Here is a 20163-nt window from a genome sequence, read left to right on the forward strand (position 1 = left end):
AATTATATTTGATTTAATATATTTAATTAAATTATACATCAAATTTTATTATAATGGTATTAATTTTTTAAAAAAAATTAAAATTAATATTTATAAATACCTACAGGTATCATTCTCTCTTGCCGAAAAAATAAAATAAAATAAAGGGAAACCCAAAGCAAAAATAAGATGATGATGGGAGACATTTTACTAGAAGGTGGACAGCCATTGCAAGTAACAAGTAACAACGTAAAGACAAAAGAACATACCTAAAGAAAAAGTAAGGCAAGGCATGTTGTGTTGTGCTCGAACAAACAACCGGGTCAGCTCACAGCTCACAGCTCACCTGTCCAAATTCCACTTTCACTTCTCAAATCTCAATTATTCCCAGTCTCCCTTCTTCCTCTCCCAGTCTCCCCTTCTTTTCTCCCAACCAATTTCAACTCAATCCAACACTCTCAGCAAAATCCCCACAAACAACGCCGTTTCATCCTGCCTCTGGCTCTATCCCTATATTTCCTCCGATCCTCGCAATAGCAACTAAACGACAATAATGGATCCACCTTTCAACCAAAACGACGTCGTTTCATCCTCACACACTCGCCACCACCACTCTCCCACCCTTATGTACTTCCCTTCTTCCGATGACGACGATGATAACGACGTCGTTACGCCCTCAGCTGCTTCCATCCACTCCACCACCAAGCGCCTCGACTGCATGCTCCAGTTTCTCGACCGCAAGCTCTCCACCTCCACCGCTCCCTCCTCCGACCAAAGTAGCAACCGGCCGATGCGGGAATTCGTCTCCCGAGGCGGCGGCACAGGAATCTTCCGCCTCCCACCCCGCGCGGCGGTCCATCCCTTGCGGCCGCCTAGTCTCGAACTCCGGCCTCACCCTCTCCGCGAGACGCAGGTCGGTCGGTTCCTGAGGGCGATTTCCGGCACGGAGTCGCAGCTGTGGGCGGCGTCGGAATGTGGCGTGAGGTTCTGGAACTTTAAAGATCTGTATTCTTCTTGGGAAGAAGGAGATGGAGATGGAGAAGGAGGAGGAGGATGCAACGTTAGGGTTGGGGACGAAGAGAGTGTGCCGTTTCGGGAATCAGTATGGACGTCGGCGGCGATGTGCTTGGTGGCGGACGATGGGAACAGAGTAGTGTGGAGCGGGCACAGGGATGGAAGAATAAGGTGCTGGGTGATGGACGGTGGTGATGGTGACGGTGATGGTGATCGTGTGGTTTTCGAGGATAATAGGAAGTTGAGGAATCCTTTCAAGGAGTGCTTGTCTTGGCATGCTCATAGAGGACCTGTTCTCTCCCTCACTATAACCTCTTACGGTGATCCTCCATTCTTCCGTTCTTTACTTTTCAATTTATTTATTTCTGCTTTCAAATTTTATTTACTGTTGATATCCAATGAGGTGTTGGACTGCTAGTTCATGGATAAAAGAGTGATATACCGATGGTTCATATGAATTAAGCTCTCTATTATTTCCTACGTGACAATTCCTGAACACGATGTGGTCATAACTCAACCATGTTTTAAAATGAAAAAAAGAGAAGAGTGATCAAAATTTTTTATGGCGTTTTTAAAATGTTTTTCTTTAGCTTATATTTTTTGGAATAAGTTTAGAAATAATTTGCATTGTTAATTACAATTATAAGAGATCATCTAAAATGTTCCATATATTTAGAAGAGACATATAAACATTGAAAATTGCTAGTTTGTAATTTCAATATCACCAAAATAGTCTTTCCATCATTCCGTTACTAACGATGTCAAAATTTGTTGATGTGACACGCTAAGTGATACCACAACACACACCTAGTAGTCCTAATTGGCGACTAACATAATAAGTTTATGAAATTAAATCAAATCAATGCTAAATTGAGGGATTCCAATGCCTTAAGTTCTCCCTCAATTAGGTTTTGATTTAATCTAATTTCATAAATTTATTATGTTAATAGTCAATTAAGACTTCTATGTGTGTGTTGTAGTATCACTTAACGTGCCACATTAACAAATTTTGGCGTTGTCAACAAAGAAAATGACAAAGGACTAATGCGATTAATTTAAAATATTTGAAAGACGAATTTGATTAAAAAATTCTTTCGGGGGCTAATTTGGAGAATGAGTGATCTTTCAGAGACTAATTTGACCATTTACTCTTTTTTTAATATGTTATACATATGTTGTGTCCCGTGTTTAAAAGCCGTTTGCAATCCCGTGGCAGGGTCGGTGTAGCTTAAGACATTGTATACTTGTATTAGGAACCTTCTTGATTATAATACTAATAATAAAATTTTTTCATTAAGACGGAAGAATAATACAAGATAGAAAATAAGGATATGCTTGATTTGTATTTTCATTTTCCATTTTCAATGTTTTTTGTTTTCAGAATTTTGTAAAGGAACATCCTTGATAGTAAATTGTTATAATAAACAAAAAGAAGTTATTTTAAGTTGTGATACATTGTAGTGTTAGTAACCTAAATGGATACATACTTTCTGATATTTAATGTATGGAAAACTATTGATATGAAACAGAATAAATTGACAGTGGTCCTGGTTTTCATTGATGAATAAAAATTCACGTGCTTGTTATGATACATTGTTTTTTCTTGGTCTTACTTTCCATTATTGACTTGAATCCAGGGGATCTATGGTCGGGTTCGGAAGGAGGAGCTATAAAGATATGGCCTTGGGAAGCTCTTGAGAAATCTATTTGTCTTACGAAGGAGGAGAGGCATATGGCTGCCATTATGGTGGAGAGGTCCTATGTTGACTTAAGGAGCTATCTGCCAGCAAATGGCTCCAATAATATGCTAACTTCAGATATAAAGTACTTGGTATCTGATAATTCAAGAGGCAATGTTTGGAGTGCTGGTTATTTTTCATTTGCTTTGTGGTAAGATTTATGTTCTATTCTCTCTTGGTTTGAGCATTGAACATTAGTTTAGTACACACAGAGATAGAGTGAGAGAGAGAGAAATAGATAGATTTTCAAGTATGCTTATAATTAATATTTTTTTTTCCTATCTTATGTTTCAACATTTCATGTATAGACAGATAGTACATATTTGATATTTGTAACATTATTTTAGGAGAATATTTGAGATGTGTCACTGCCTCCACAATCCATGTTAATATGCGAAATTCGAAAGAATGATTGTATTTTAGCATAACTACAAGTTAGCAAGGTTCAAACAATACTACAATAGTTACTGTTGTAATAGCTTGATAACTTAATTAAGCACCAGTAAGTCTTTTTACTTTCCTAACTTCTAAAGCATGCATCATTGTTTGACCACTGTAGAATATATCATCAGTTTTGCTAGTTACTTACTTTATGTCTAACACCTTTGACGAAGTGTTAATGGAATATGTTGCTAGGATTGTGATAATGGCCCATAGGCCCACTAGAGCATATCTATACCAATTTCTATGGAGAGTTTTTGATGGCAAAAGGGAAATTTTAGTTCACAACTATTACATTGGCAATATTATATAGGACTTAATGCTCAATGGTAAAAAAAAGAGGTGGAAAAGAAAATAAGCTAAATGTTCTTCTACAGATGAGGATGCCAAAATGGGCGAGTTGATACACTATGCAAGATAGGATTAGGAATGATAAATTAGAGAGCAAGCTGGGATGGAGGCGGTTATAGAGGAAGTTATACAATCTTGCCTTACATGGTCTTGACATGTTTGGAGAAGGCCTTTAGAGGGCCTATCAAGGAGTATATTAGATAGAGTAGTGTTTAAGCTAGGGACACTTGAAAAGCCATAGGGGAAATTATTAAGAGAGATTTAAATAGTAATGGTATGAATATGATTTATGATAGACTGATAGAGCATTGTGGAGACTTGATTTATGTATATGATCCCACCTATTGGAACATGACAGATTTATCGCACTGCCATTAGATTAGCTATGTTGTATGGAACAATGTGTTGGAAGGTAAAGGGTAAACATAAACATAAGTTTAGCGTGGACAAATGAAGATGTTTTTATGGATGAGCAGTCATACGCATATGGATAGAAGAATGAGGATATATGAGAGAAAGTTGGAGCAAAACTCATGTTGAAAAGATAGTGGAATCTCTTATAAAGTGGTTTGGAAATGTGGGGAGAAAGTTGGCGGAGCATCTAATAAGAAGGGTGGATCAGATGGACAACAGGCTAGTGATTAGGGATAGATGAAGACCTAAAAAGACTATGTATGAAATGGTCAAGCGAGATCCTTGTGTGAACGATCGCATTGAAGACATGATACATGATAGTGCACAATGACATTGTTTGGTCTATATAGCAGACTCCACCTAGTGAGATAAGGCTTTGTTGTTCTGTTTAGTTGTTTTCTAGTTCACTTTGTACTACATGAATAAGTATTTGTGAAGAGTGTCTTAGCAACAAAAGCAATGACCAAACCTATTCTTACTAGGTTAAAACAAGGGTAACTGTGTATATAGTCACCCACATGTTTGCACAAAAGTGATCTCTTTCTTAGATCCATCTCTGTTTGTATGTGCCAAAGATGTTGTCTAAATAATTTAAAATTAAGAGTTTGATCCTTGCAATAATGAAGTTAAATTTTGGCTCATGGTAAAAGGGCAGAATGTTGGAGTATCTTGGGTGTAGAAAGTTAATACAGAGGTGAAAATTGGAGAAAACATCCTACGAAAAGTTAAAAGTTTTAAGTATCTTGGGTGCATCATACAGGATAATGAAGAGATTAAACAGGATGGAAATCATAGGATCTAAGCAAGTTGGTCAAAATGGCGGAGTGCGTCTGGTTTTATATGTGACAAAAAAGTGTTTTTAAAACTTAAAGGTAAATTCTATCTCACTGCTATCAGACCGGTTATGCTTTATAGTACAAAGTGTTGAGCAATCAAAGGAGAACACGAACATAAGTTAAGTGTGATAGAGATGAAGATGTTGAGATGGATGAGTAGTCATACAGATTAGATAGAATTAGGAACGAAGATATAAGAGAGAGAGTTGGAATAGCATCTATTGTGGAAAATATGGTAGAATCGCGTCTCAGATGATTTGGACATGTGAGAAGAAGACCGACAGAGTACTCAATCAGGAGGGTGGATAATGAAAGATGGACAAGGGATAAAAGGCAGAGGAAGACCTAGGAAGACTATCCATGAAGTGGTCAAACGAGATCTACATGTTAACGGTCTTTTTGTAGACATGTTACATGATAGAACTCAATAGCGTCGTTTAATCTATGTAGCCGACCCCACCTAATGAGACAAGGCTTTGTTGTCGTTTTTTTGTTGTTGGTAAAAGGGCAGTATGTCTATACTTTAGGCAAAAGAGGTATTGTGAGAAAAATTTATGCTAAAGATGTCGCAACTATTCATCATGCTAAAGAGCAATAGCACCTGCCTAAGTACTTAAACTTTGAGGATAGTTTTCGTTAACATGATACTTGAAATACAAACTTATTTAGGAGACATTTTTTGGTCCTGTTGATTAAAGTTTAATACAGTAGCCAAAGGTATCTGAACCACACCTATATAATTCCTTTTGCATATTTCAACTCCTTTTACTTTGCACTTACATAATTCTTTTTATATATTTCAATTCTCATTTCTTTTTCTTCATCTTTTTCTTTCTACATCAAATGTTTTTCATATGCTCCAATCTATCACCAAGAAGATATTGGTTAGAAAGCTAGAAACAGCTGGATTAGTAGAGTAGCCAAAGATATTTCCATGAAATTAAACTTCAAAATATGAATGGAGGGGGTTATATATCTATGTGTTCTTATGGTGCAACATACCCATTCCCGTGTGTTCTTTTTAAAATTTTTATTTTTAAATCTGATGCATGTTGCCTACTTGTTGGTGCCCGATGTGTATAGAATAGAGTTGAGAGGGAGAGAGAAAAAAAAAAGCATAACTAGACAGAGACTTCTTTGTTGTTTGATCCTTGCATTCCTCTATATGCATAACGTATGCTTATCTCAAGTTTAGTGTGTGTATATTTGTATATGTCATTTTAATATGCTAGCAATTGATAATATACAGGGATGCTCGTACAAGAGAGTTACTGAAAGTTTTCAATACAGATGGCCAAATTGAGAATAAGTTGGAGGTATCCTCAATACAAGACGTTTCAGTTGACCTCATTTCAGCTTCTAGGAAAGACAAAACACAAAGTTCCATTGGGTTCTTTCAGCGCTCACGCAATGCCATAATGGGGGCAGCAGATGCTGTTCGTCGAGTTGCAGCAAAAGGAGGCTTTGGGGATGATAATCGGAGAACTGAAGCACTGGTGGTAACAATGGATGGAATGATTTGGACAGGGTGTTCGAGTGGCTTATTGGTTCAGTGGGATGGAAATGGCAATCGTATACAGGATTTTTTATACCATCCATTTGCTGTTCAGTGTCTGTGTACATACGGCATGCAAATTTGGGTAGGTTATGTGAGTGGTACTGTCCAGGTATTGGACCTGAAGGGTAATCTGATTGGGGGATGGGTTGCTCATAGCAGTCCAATTCTAAACATGACGATTGGATCTGGTTACATATTTGCATTGGCTAACCACGGTGGTATACGTTGTTGGAGCATTACCTCCCCAGGACCTCTTGATGGCATATTGCGATCAGAATTAAGTGGCAAAGAATTTTTATATACTAAGGTGGAAAAATTAAAAATATTGTGTGGCACTTGGAATGTTGGACAAGGGAAAGCATCTCAAGATTCCCTTACTTCATGGCTAGGCTCTGTGGCCTCAGATGTTGGCATTGTTGTTGTTGGGTTGCAGGAGGTTGAAATGGGTGCTGGATTCCTGGCGATGTCTGCAGCTAAAGAAACTGTAAGTCATTATGTTTTGCATTTTAAAATATAAAATTTGTATTTCTCTATTATTAGCATTCAGCAGAATTATGGGTTTGTTAAATAAGCAATGTTGTGCAACACTTCTTGTATTGAACTATATTTAATTATTTCATCTCATAAGGTTTGAACTTTTAATAGTTTTAAATTTAGTAATACTTGTGGGACATGTGGGTGACAGTTAACGTTGATGGCTTGTGAGCATATTTCTTTTTTAATCTGTTTTTACCATTCCTTAGGTTCCCTGGATAGTTTTAGTATCAGGAATGTGTTCCAACACATTGATCAATCCTATTTCCGTCATTGGTATGGCTAGGAATGGGACAGTGACTTATGAATTACTCTTGTCCAACTATTTCATACTATAAAAATATATTGTTCAACGTATGTATCTATGATTGATTGTTCATGTGATGTTATGTTTATTGTATGTCACTACGTCCATATATGCAGTAAAGAGTATAATTTTGGCTAACTATTCATGTTAATCAACACAATCTGATCCTTAACTCTCAAAACATATAGGTAGGATTAGAGGGAAGTTCTGTTGGGCAGTGGTGGCTGGATATGATAGACAAAACATTGGATGAAGGTTCAACGTTTGAACGTGTTGGATCCAGGCAACTTGCCGGCATGGTCATTGCTGTGTGGTGAGCATCTGAGTAACAATCCAGTGAGCTGTGAAGCATTTAATATGTCTGGAATGATACCTATTGTTTGTTACGAAGCAATATGATATCTATTAAGCTTAGCAATTTGAAAGTTTATTTGTTAAACCTTGTGTACGTTATTGTCTACTTTGAGTACTTTCTTTCCCACTTGTTAGAAATGCCATTTAGGTTTGAAATATATGGATACCTATTTAATATTTGGTCTACTTAGTATATCCTGAAATGAAATATGACGAAAGTCCTGATTCAGTTTGAACATGTCATTACTATTTTTAACTTGTAGGGCTATATACCAATAGTAGTTAGTTTTCTTCTTTTGCAGGGTTAAAATCAACATCAGATTTCATGTGGGGGATGTTGATGTGGCAGCAGTTCCATGTGGCTTTGGACGAGCTATTGGCAATAAGGTAGGTCTGCATTGTCTGCTCTGCTGTTTTGCTTGGTAGGCTAGTTTACTCTATTTTCCAGAGTTATGATAGGGTTTAGCATTTATAGAACATGAATCTGACATGTATAATGTTACAAATTCTACAGAAAAGATAGAGTATTCATTATTCAGAAAATCGTGTTTAAATTTTGACCGTGTCCTATTTTCTTTATTTAGTACTTAAAATTGCTTAAAAATTTATAACAAACTCAATGTGCCTGTTTGGTTATTCTGATCATTGACATGGAAAATGGTTTGCTTACAGGGAGCTGTTGGTTTGAGGATTAGAGTATATGATAAAATAATGTGCTTTGTTAATTGCCACTTTGCTGCACATTTAGATGCAGTCAACCGTCGCAATGCAGATTTTGATCATGTGTACCGAACAATGTCCTTTGGCCGGCCAACAAGCCTATCATATACTGCAGCTGGTACCTTGCTGTGCCTATTCCTGTTTTTCTTACTTGCCTTATCCATGTATTTATTCTGGCCTGTTTATAGATATGGCTTGCCATTGGTCCTTTCTATTGCAGCTGGCACTTCATCTGTTCCGATATTTCGTGGCACAAATGTATGTACATGCTGTACACTTTATTCTTTTACATAATCATTATGCACTCAGTCAGTCAGATGAAGCATTGATTCTTGAGAATAATTTCCAGTCCGCAGAAGGGATTCCCGAATTATCTGAGGCAGACATGATTGTATTTCTTGGTGATTTTAATTATCGTCTTGATGGCATTTCATATGATGAGGCAAGAGATTTTGTTTCTCAAAGATGCTTTGATTGGCTTCGAGAAAGGGACCAGCTTCGAGCAGAAATGGAAGCTGGCAATGTCTTCCAAGGAATGCGTGAAGCAGAAATAACTTTTCCTCCGACGTACAAGTTTGAACGACACCAAGCTGGCTTAGCGGGTTGGTTTTCTCTCTTAAATTCACACCCTTCACTTCTGTTCTGCTATCATCACATCTATGGATGTGGTCGGGTGCAATGAGATGGGTTCTTTTTATTCACAGATCCACATATCAATTCAATCCCTCCATTTTCCAGTTAAAGGGTTGAAAATGATAGTCTAGTTAAAAATAGATGCCTTGGATTGCTACATCTTACTGTGTCATTGAATTTTGACAAATATTGCACTCCATGTTAAGTACCTTGGTTTTCCACTTTCCTTAGGTACTTACCAATGGTATCAAAGTCCTTGGTTGTTGCATGCATAGGCTGGATTACGGTGAATACCAAGTACTGATAGTCCGTAGCGAAGTGGTTACCGTTGGGTTAGTGTCGATAGAGTGAAGCGGTAACTACTTTGCTACCAGCTCAGTATTCGGTATTCACCTTAATCCAGCCTATAGGTAGCCCTTTCCATGACGTCGAAAACCAAGGCTTTGATACCATTGTTAAGTATCTAAGGAAAGAGAAAAGCCACTCCTTAAAAGCTAGCTTTCCATAGATACTTAACACTCCAATTATTGAGTTATCATTAGCATGCACATGATACAGTATAAGACAATAAAATAAGAATGAAAGAACCTAGATGCATATAAGGTTACCATTGCAATCACGCAAAAGTACAATGATTGTTGTTTTCTTTGGCGAATTAGTTCAGGTCACAAATGCTACTGTTTATTTATGAGTTTTCTGTCATCAGGCTGCCGCACTGTTAAAAGATATGACTTCGAATTGTTTATTTGAAGGGTATGATTCCGGTGAAAAGAAACGCATCCCTGCTTGGTGTGACAGAATTTTGTATCGTGATAGTCGCGCATCTTCAGTGGCTGAGTGCAGTTTAGAGTGCCCCATTATCGCTTTTGTATTGCAGTGAGTTCTTCCATTTATGTATATGTCTAAAACACCCTGCCAGAAGGACTTTATTGCTATTGCAAATTTTGTTTTAATTAATCCCTTCACCTTCAATAGGTACGAAGCCTGCATGGATGTGACAGATAGTGACCACAAGCCTGTGCGCTGCATATTTTCAACGGATATTGCTAGAGTAGATGAGTCCATCCGGAGACAGGAATTTGGAGAGATTATTGAATCAAATGAGAAAATTAGATGTCTATTGAAAGAGTTATGCAAGATTCCTGATACTATCATTAGTACAAATAACATAATCCTTCAGAACCACGACACTTTAATTTTGCGCATTACAAACAAATGTGCTGACGAAGACGCCTTTTTTGAAATGAAATGTAAAGGCCAGCGTACCATTAATGAGGATCAGAAGCTGTCTAACCATCAGTTGAGAGGTTCCTTTGGCTTCCCAAGGTGGCTTGAGGTAATATTCTTAGTTCAGAACTTATAGTTTATATAAAATAGTTTTGGCTGCGGAGTATTATTCTTTCTTTCTATTAGCAATGTCCATATAGTGACATCAAAGAAGCAATGTGGTCACCTTGGCAAAGTTGTCCATCTAGTGAATAACATGCACATCTATGATTCAGGTAATTCCTGCAACTGGATTGATAAAACCAGACCATATTGCTGAGGTATCAGTGCACCATGAAGAATTTCAGACTCAGGAAGAATATGTTGATGGCATTGTACAAAACTCCTGGTGTGAAGACTCCAGAGACAAAGAAGCTATTTTGTTTGTTAAGGTGCATGGTAAGTACACTACCCAGACAAGAAATCACCGTGTCCGTGTTCACCACTGCTATTCATCCAAGAAAAGTCCGATAGGCTCTCAACCAAACAGCTCCAGGCCTGTCCAAGGAGGTGTACTGCACCGTTCTGATTTTCAACGCTTGAGCAGTTCATATGATGTTGTTGACCAGCTACAAAAACTGCATAACCCTTAAAGTAACAACTGATGTGAGTGTCTGTATATTTAATGGGTGCAGAAAACCAAGAAAAAAAGGAAGGGGATAATTCTTGTAATGAGTTCTAGTTCAGTTGTTCAGGTTTCAAAGCGATTTTTATAGAAAAATAAAAAATTGAAGATTCTAATACTTTACAAGTGTTTCTAATTTCTATGATACTTGTAAGCAAATGTCTTAATTTTATAAGCATCTTTATTTAAGGTTAGTGATGGGTTGTTTTGTTTTCATAGAGAGCTTGATGTTCAACTTGTAATCATCACTTATCAGTCAATTGAACTGTACAGAGAAAGCAAATGCAATGCAAGTGAAGCAAGGCAACATTGTTTTAGATTCATTATTGATTTATTCAGAGACTCTTCCAATTTATTCTGTAAATGAGTACGTTCTATACCACAAATAGCAACTGACAGGGGGAATCCGGTGTCATGATTAGTGTTCAGTTATCATCGCTATAATGTTGAGTTTGCCTTTCGGATGATAGGTGCTTCCAACAAATATTTCGAGTTTCTGTTATCCCACTATTTGCCTGGAATTTTGTTTCATGGAAGTTTATTTAGGTAATAGGGCTTCTAGATGTATGTAACCTTGATTATTTTGATCACCTATGTAATATTAATAAAATATAATGTAATTTTATAATTCAAATATAATATTTAAGGAAAATGAAAAATCTTAAATAATCTTTTTAATTACCATAGGATGTGTTCAGTGGGTTACTTTTGGACGTGAGGTTCAGACTCCTTTTGGGCAGCTTTCGACTTTTGTTGGTGTCGAGGTGCCATCGTCTGAGTTTCTCGTGAGGAGATGGCAGTGGTACCTGCAAGGGACTCTGATGCTTATGTTAGCAAGGGTTTTCAGCATGTTTTTAGTAAATTGGGTTTTGAATATATTTGAAAGTGTCAGTATATTTATAGTAGAATTGATAACTACCTTTTATAGTAGTTCCACCTTTATTGATGAATGACCGTTCCATTTTTCTAGGAAAGTCGTTGAGATCTTCCTTTTAGATAAATGGGAGATATCTTAGCAGTCGATTACTTATTTAGATAAGCAAAGCTAGTCTTTTTATTGCCGTACCTGACCTCAGGTAGATGTGAATTGTGTTGTATCTCTTAGTTGGGTTTTATTCATTTTGGGCCTGGCTAGCATTTTTAGGCTAATGATACATGCTCAGAAAGACAACAGGAGCATTCTAAGACAAAAGGGCAGAATGAGAATTTCAGACTTCTAGAGGGCCCCATCACTAGAGCACGTGCAAAGAAGCTCAAGGAGAGTTTTGGGAACCTGGCAGCGCTTGTGCATATGGAGTTACATCAAGTTCTAACCAAGAAAGAATGGGCAAGGCCTATTGGGCTAAGTTAGGACAGCAAGAAGCCCAATAATGCTTTCCGAATTCAGTGGGAGGCATAATTTAGTTTTAAATTTCGAAATTCTAGACATTTGTTTTAGTTTGTTATGTGGTCAAAAGTTTGTTAGAAGACTTATTTTAAATCTGCTATGCTTAGTAGTATTTTTAGGGATTTTAAAATTTAAATCAAATATGATCTAATCCAATAAGATCAAATCTGATTTAAATTAGTTATCTTATCTTTTAGTTAATTGTTAGGTGCCTATTTAAACACCTTTGGTGAGACAATTTACATAACTTTGATGAATAAATTTCAGTTGCTTTTAAGCAGTTTTTATTGTATGAGAAGTGAGGTGAGTGATTTGCTTCACTTGTTGCATGAGGAAGATTGGAGGATCCAACACTAAGGTGATCTGCGTGGTGGTTTCTTTCAGTTTTCGCCCCTTTGATCTAGGTTGTCAAGGACAAGTTCTTTGAAGGTCTAGTAGGGAATCCTTTTCGGTGACCTAGGTTGCTAAGAACAGGTATCTTAGAGGTCTAGTAGGAAAACCCCCCTTATCTATCCTTTTGTTTTATTTTTCCTTATCATCTGGTATCAGAGCCAAGTCGTAGGTAAATTCTTATTTATCTACACGTTCCATGGGTCTTGTTTAATCTCTTTATTTTTCTCTTCAATTTCTGCAAATTTACTTTAGATTCAAAAAAATGAAAAAAAAAACTCTTCCTTAAATTCTATTACTGCAATTTCTGTTTATTCCAGTTAACACAAAAAAATAAACGTTAAAAAAAGGAAGCAAAAAAAAAATGAAATTTTAAATTTTTCCGTTGTTTATCTTTTCAAATTTTCCTTGGGTGCCACTTAGGAGTCAATTTTGCTAGTTTTTGTCATCCTAGTATCACTCCTTAATTCCTTTTTTTCACATACTTTAATTGTCTTCTTGTCAAGTTGAAAGTTTCTATCATTCAGATTATCTTAGTTTGGTGTCTCAATTCCTCATCTTCCGAAGGGCAACTTGTTAAGGCAATCAAAGAGTGGAAAAAGGCAAGAGTGGTAAGCTCATCAGAGGGTAAAAGCCACATATTGAGTGAAACACGAGTGTCCTATTCCGAGTGATACACGTGAGAAGAGTGCTGCAAGGTCTTTTCTTTTACAGGTTCATCGATGGCTAACACTGAAGGGAACCCCGATCCACAATTAACTTTTCGCCTCGACGCATTTGCCAGCATCCTTACAGGGATTCAACAACGTCTTGATGACATGGATTCTTGAATTAACTCTTTTCCCCCTAGGCAAAAAGCACGGTAACGAGAATCTATTCATAATGATTCTATGGAGTCTGAGGAGGAGACTTCATCCAGATCCCGGCATCATAGACAACCGGTAGATGTTGATAATAACCTTAATGCTATCAAGATGCGCATCCCAGAATTTAAAGGCAGAAGTGACCCTGAGGCATACCTGGAATGGGAACGCAAGGTAGAGCTCCTATTTCAGTGTCATAACTACACTGATGTAAAAAAGGTAAGGCTAGCGGCTGTCGAATTCTCAGATTATGCCCTTGTTTGGTGGGCCGAGCTGGACAAATAGAGGAGGCGGAATGGAAAATCATCAATTCTGTCTTGGGAAAAGATGAAGAAGGTCATGCGATAACGGTTTGTCCCTTCTTACTACTACATGGAGCTACATCAACGGCTCCAACGGTTATACCAAGGTTCTAAGTCTATAGATGAGTATCATAAGGAGATGGAGATGCTGCTAATCCAAGCAAACATTGAGGAGGAGTCTGAGGCTACTATGGCACGTTTCTTGAGTGGGCTGAACCGAGACATTGCAAATACTGTAGAACATCTCCCATTTGTGACTATGGAAGACTTGGTGAACCTAGCTATCAAAGTGGAAAGACAGCAAAAGGTGAAAGGACTGCGTAATTCTACTTCAAGGTAGGATTCGAGAGGTGCTAATTTCAGGGAGAAGACTGGATCCAAACCTACCGAATCAAAGGAGAAGCCCACAGAGCAGCACAGGAAGCCGCAGACACCTAATTCCACTTCTAAACCTCCTGCACGACATCGTGATATTACCTGCTTTAAGTGCCGCGGATTAGGCCATTATGCTTCCGAGTGTCCAAATAAAAGGACCATGGTAATTAAAGCAAATGATATTTTCTTAGAATCTGATAACTCAGATGGGTATGAAGATATGCCACATGCAGATGATGCTACAGATAATGAAGATATAGTTGAGTATGCTGTTAGTGGCGAGACCCTTGTTACTAAGCGGATCTTAAATGTACAAGCCAAGGATGATCGTCTAGAACAGCGAGAGAACATCTTTCATACAAAAGTTTTATTGGGAGGTAAGGTTTAACTCATGATCATTGATGCTGGAAGTCATACAAACGTTGCTAGCTCTACTTTGATCACAAAATTGGGGTTGAAATGCACCAAACACCCTAACCCTTACAAACTGGAGTGGCTAAGTGATGTTGGTGAGTTGAAGGTTATGAAGCAAGCCCGCATACAGTTCTCTATTGGGAGATATAGTGACGAGGTACTTTGTGACGTAGTTCCCATGTAGGCTTGTCATCTACTCCTAGGCCGTCCATGGCAATATGATAGGAAGGTGGTCCATGATGGTTTCACAAACCGATACTCCTTCACTTATCTTGGGAAGAAGATTACCCTTGCACCTTTGACACCTAGAGAAGTGTACCTGGAGCAACTGAGCATGCACAAATCTACTAAAGAGTCTTTAGGATGTGAGAAAATTGAAAAACAAGAGGGTAAAGAGAGGGATTTGAGAGATGAAACGTGTGAGAAAAAGAGTCAGGGTTTAAGTGAAAAAGAAAGTTCTAAAAGAGAAGCATCTGTGGAGAGTGAGAGTGCTCACAAAATATGTTTTTATGCCAAAGAGAGGGATCTGAAGCATGCTAGTTTAGGGAAAAAAATATTGGTGTTAGTACGATTTAGAGAGTCTTTACTTTCTACCATTGAAACTAACCATAACCTGCCTAGTACTTTTATTTCACTATTGCAGGAATTCGGCGATGTATTTCCGGATGAGATGCCCTCAGGTTTACCTCCATTACGAGGCATTGAACATCAGATTGACTTTGTCCCTGGATCAAGCATTCCTAACCGGCCAGCTTACCGGACCAATCCTGAGGAGACGAAGGAACTGCAACGGCAAGTCGAGGACCTTTTGGATAAGGGTTTTGTGAGAGAAAGCATGAGTTCTTGTGCTGTTCCGGTACTATTGGTGCCCAAGAAGGATGGTTCATGGAGGATGTGTGTTGACTGCAGAGCTGTAAATAAGATTACGGTAAAGTATCGCCATCCTATTCCTAGACTTGATGATATGCTTGATGAATTTGCATGGTTCTGTTATTTTTACTAAAATAGATTTAAGGAGTGGTTATCATCAAATACGAATGAAACTTGGTGATGAATGGAAAACAGCTTTCAAAACTAAATATGGTTTGTATGAGTGGTTAGTTATGCCATTTAGTTTGACTAATGCACCTAGTACATTCATGAGACTAATGAATCATGTTTTGCGAGAGTTTTTAGGTAAATTTGTAGTTGTTTATTTTGATGATATCCTTATCTACAGTAAATGTCTTGATGATCATATTTTGCATGTTCAATCTGTTTTAGAGGTACTTCAAAAGAAAAAATTGTATGCTAATCTCCAAAAGTGCTCGTTTTGTCTGAATAAAGTTGTATTCCTAGGTTTTGTGATAAGTTCTGCAGGAATTGAGGTAGATGACAAGAAGGTGAAGGCTATTAGAGAATGGCCCACACCTCAGAGTGTCTCTGATGTTAGAAGTTTTCATGGTCTTACGGATTTTTATCGGAGGTTTGTTAAAGATTTTTCCACTATTGCTGCACCTTTAACTGAAATCATCAAGAAACATGTCAACTTTAAATGGGATTAGGAACAAGAACTTGCCTTTAACACCTTGAAAGAATTATTGTGTTCTGCCCCCATTCTTATTTTACCAGATTTTTCTAAAACTTTTGAAATCGAATGTGATGCTTTCGGAATTGGTATAGGTGCTGTTTTGATGCAGGAAAAGCGAGCAATCGCCTATTTCAGTGAGAAGTTGAATGGGGCCCGCCTCAACTACTCCACTTATGATAAAGAGCTTTATGCCTTGGTGCGAGCTTTGGAAGTGTGGCAACATTATTTGCTACCTAAGGAATTTGTGGTACATACTGACCATGAATCCCTCAAACACTTGAAAGGCCAAGGGAAGCTGAACAAGAGACATGCAAAATGGATAGAATTCCTTAAATCCTTTCCATATGTAATCGCCTATAAGCAAGGTAAAGAGAATGTGGTTGCTGATGCATTTTCTAGAAGGTATTCCTTAATCACAACCCTTACTTCTAAACTGTTAGGTTTTGAGTGTATGAAGGAATTGTATGCAACTGATTCTACTTTTGCCTCTATCTATGCTGCATGTGAACATGGTGCATATAACAAATTCTATAAGCATGATGGCTTTTTTTTTTCGGGATAATAGGATTTGTGTACCTACTTGTTCTATTAGGGAGTTACTTGTTCTAGAATCACATAGTGGGGGTTTGATGGGTCATTTTGGTGTGCATAAGACTTTGGATGTTTTATCTGAACATTTTTACTGGCCCTACATGCGTAAAGATGTTGAGAAATTTTGTGCTAAATGCATTGTATGTAAACAAGCTAAATCTAAGTCTTTACCGCATGGTTTGTATACTCCTTTACCTGTTCTTGTGCATCCATGGGTTGATATTTCTATGAATTTTGTTCTTGGTTTGCCTAGAACTAGGACAGGTCACGATAGCATTTTTGTTGTGGTAGATAGATTTAGTAAAATGGCTCATTTCATTGCTTGCCATAAAACTGATGATGCCACACATTCTGATCGTGATGTCAAATTCTTAAGTCACTTTTGGAAAGTTTTGTGGAGTAAGCTGGGAACAAAATTGTTATACTCAACTATTTGTCACCCTCAAACTGATGGTCAAACTGAAGTCGTAAATAGGACATTGGGAACCTTATTGCGTGCTGTTGTTGGTAAGAATTTGAAAACTTGGGAAGATTGTTCACCTTTTATTGAGTTTGCTTATAATAGGACAATCCATTCTTCCACTGGTTTTTCACCCTTTGAACTTGTCTATGGTTTTAATCTTCTCACTGTCTTAGATTTAATGCCTTTACCTTTGAGTGATCTTATTAGTTTAGATGGAGCTAGCAAGGCTGAGAAAGTTAAAGTAATACATGCAAAGGCTCGTGACCTAATTGAGAGGAAGAACAAAACCACGGCTAAAAGGGTTAACAAAAACCGAAAGCATATAGTCTTCGAACCAGGAGATTGGGTTTGGGTACATTTGAGGAAGGAAAGATTTCCTGCTCAGAGGAAGACTAAACTTGATGCTAGAGGGGATGGCCCATTCCAAGTGCTTGAGAAGATCAATGACAACGCCTACAAGATTGACCTACCAGGTGAGTATAATGTCTCTGCTACTTTCAATGTTTCTGATCTCTCTTCTTTTGATATGGACATAGATTCGAGGATGAATCTTTTTGAGGAAGGAGGGAATGATACATGCTCGGAAAGACAACAGGAGCATTCTAAGATAAAAGGGCAGAATGGGAATTTCACACTTGCAGAGGGCCCCATCACTAGAGCACATGCAAAGAAGCTCAAGGAGAGTTTTGGGAACCTAGCAGCACTTGTGCATATGGAGTTACATCAAGTTCTAACCAAGGAAGAATGGGCAAGGCCCATTGGGCTAAGTCAGGACAGCAAGAAGCCCAATAATGCTTTCCGAATTCAGTGGGAGGCATAATTTATTTTTAAATTTCGAAGTTCTAGACATTTGTTTTAGTTTGTTATGTGGTCAAAAGTTTGTTAGAAGACTTATTTTAAATCTGCTATGCTTAATAGTATTTTTAGGGATTTTAAAATTTAAATCAAATCTGATCTAATCCAATAAGAACAAATATGATTTAAATTAGTTATCTTATCTTTTAGTTAATTGTTAGGTGCCTATTTAAAAACCTTTGGTGAGACAATTTACATAACTTTGATGAATAAATTTCAGTTGCTTTTAAGCAGTTTTTATTGTGTGAGAAGTGAGGTGAGTGATTTGCTTCACTTGTTGCATGAGGAAGATTGGAGGATCCAACACTAAGGTGATCTGCATGGTGGTTTCTTTCAGTTTTCGCCCCTCTGATCTAGGTTGTCAAGGACAAGTTCTTTGAAGGTCTAGTAGGGAATCCTTTCCGGTGACCTGGGTTGCTAAGAACAGGTATCTTAGAGGTCTAGTAGGAAAACCCCCCTTATCTATCCTTTCATTTTAGTTTTCCTTATCAGCTAAGGTATAAACAGTGCCCCTACTTGAGTTTGAGCTTTATGAGGTCGGACTCGAGCATATGTAGTTCAGCATGGTCTTTTGTGTGTTAGGGTATCACATCAGGCAGACCGTCTTTCTTGGGACAAAGTTGGGTACTCGATGTGTTTTTACAAACTTGAGGCATCACGTCTTTTCGTAGTCCTTTGCACGTTTCCTCTACGGTTACTTTGGTAACCATACATGTCATAAATGAGGGGTGTGAAATTATTCTTTTGCCTCTAATATCTTATAAATACCCAAACTCTTTCTATTTCTTCTTTTTCGTTTCTTCTAAAACATTTTTGCTCATCACTCTCCCATTCTTCAGACTTTTCATCTTCTTCGTTACAACTTTTCAAAGTCTATTTTGAAGCTTTGCTTTGCGTGAAACGTTCGTGTACTTGCAGTTTTCGTGCACTCTTTTCCGCTTCGTGTTTCCCTCAAGGTTGTTTCTTTTAACCCTTGAACTTCACTTTCTGTATTCTTGTGTTTGGGTGATATGCTTTTGTTTTGAGTCACTTTTTGCTGTTATTGCTGAAGGAATGACAATGATTATTTGTTGGGTGGTCTGCATTTTTCCTTATATGTCGAAAATCAATCTGGAGAATTTGCTTCTTTGCTTGAACTTTAGTTGTTGTTGCTGTGAATCTGATTGTGGGGTTTTACTTTATGTTGCCCCTAAATGGTGGTGTTCTTGTAAGTACAACGCCACTTTTATCTTTGCAATACAATTTGTCTTTTTAATTCTTAATAGAGGTTAAAGATCATGGCCATTTTCTATCTTGTGGAGAATGGTCCGACCTCTTTTGGGCTTGTTTGAACGTTTGTATTGATATGGCCGTATTCCCGACTTATTGTGATGATTTTTTCTTTGTTGTATTTGTAGGTATAGCTTTATGTCTCGTTCAGTAATTCTCGACATGTTGTCTAAAATTCCGTCCGATCTAACTTGGTAGATATAACCGTTCTTTCTGCCATTCCTGTTATTGATAAATGAATATGCCAAGACATTTTGTATGCAGCATAGGTTGTGTATAAGTCGAGAGGATGAGAGTAAGTATGAAATTGTAGTTGTCAATCCTAAGGAGAGGGTTTGCTTTTCCCAACTTGACAAGTCAAAATGTCATTTCATATATATATGTACGAATGCTTTTTCACAAAGTTGGGGTTAGTTTTCCCTTTTCTGACTTTGAATCCGAGATTCTTAGGTTTTGTAAAGTTGCCCCTTTCCAGCTCCACCTCAACTCTTGGAGTTTTTTGAAAATTTATCAACTCCTTGGTTGTGAATTCGATGTCCTCCTTTTTTCTAAAGTTTTCTTTTATCTTTCCTAACTTACCAAGCCCTTTAGTTCTAAGAAGCAGAGATGGGTATCCTCCCGAGTTGTTCAGGGGAGAAAGATCTTTGCCATTTTTGATGATTCTTTCCATGATTTCAAAAATTACTTCTTTAAAATCCGATTTGTTGAGGGTGTCTGACCTTTCTTCCTTAATGAGAGGGATGAAGCCATTTTTAGCTTGCACTGCGAGGAGAACCCCATAGTCGTTAAGTATAACTTTGATGACTTGGATGAGGTAGCAGAGTATGTAGTTGCCTTATTACAGGAGTGTTGGGGTCGAACTCCCAATCTAAACATCAAAAATTTTTTTACTATGAAAGTCAAGCCATGTCAG

General features: G+C 37.7%; 1 protein-coding gene and 1 pseudogene across 1 annotated transcript; both read left to right on the forward strand.

The window, feature by feature from the left end:
- The first annotated feature begins 280 nt into the window (after positions 1-280).
- LOC107466750 (type II inositol polyphosphate 5-phosphatase 15) lies at positions 281-11273 on the forward strand. The gene is made up of 12 exons (XM_016085758.3): positions 281-1313; positions 2631-2883; positions 6024-6816; positions 7362-7486; positions 7830-7914; positions 8200-8365; positions 8468-8505; positions 8597-8849; positions 9633-9756; positions 9856-10216; positions 10383-10752; positions 10991-11273. The coding sequence occupies exons 1-11, from the start codon at positions 533-535 to the stop codon at positions 10737-10739; spliced, it is 3336 nt and encodes a 1111-aa protein (XP_015941244.1). The 5' UTR covers positions 281-532; the 3' UTR covers positions 10740-10752; positions 10991-11273.
- A 2165-nt stretch (positions 11274-13438) lies between these two features.
- Positions 13439-17946, forward strand: LOC110275765 (uncharacterized; annotated as a pseudogene).
- The last annotated feature ends 2217 nt before the right edge of the window (positions 17947-20163 follow it).

This window comes from Arachis duranensis, unplaced genomic scaffold (genome assembly GCF_000817695.3).
Source record: "Arachis duranensis cultivar V14167 unplaced genomic scaffold, aradu.V14167.gnm2.J7QH unplaced_Scaffold_105917, whole genome shotgun sequence".
Lineage (NCBI taxonomy): Eukaryota > Viridiplantae > Streptophyta > Magnoliopsida > Fabales > Fabaceae > Arachis > Arachis duranensis.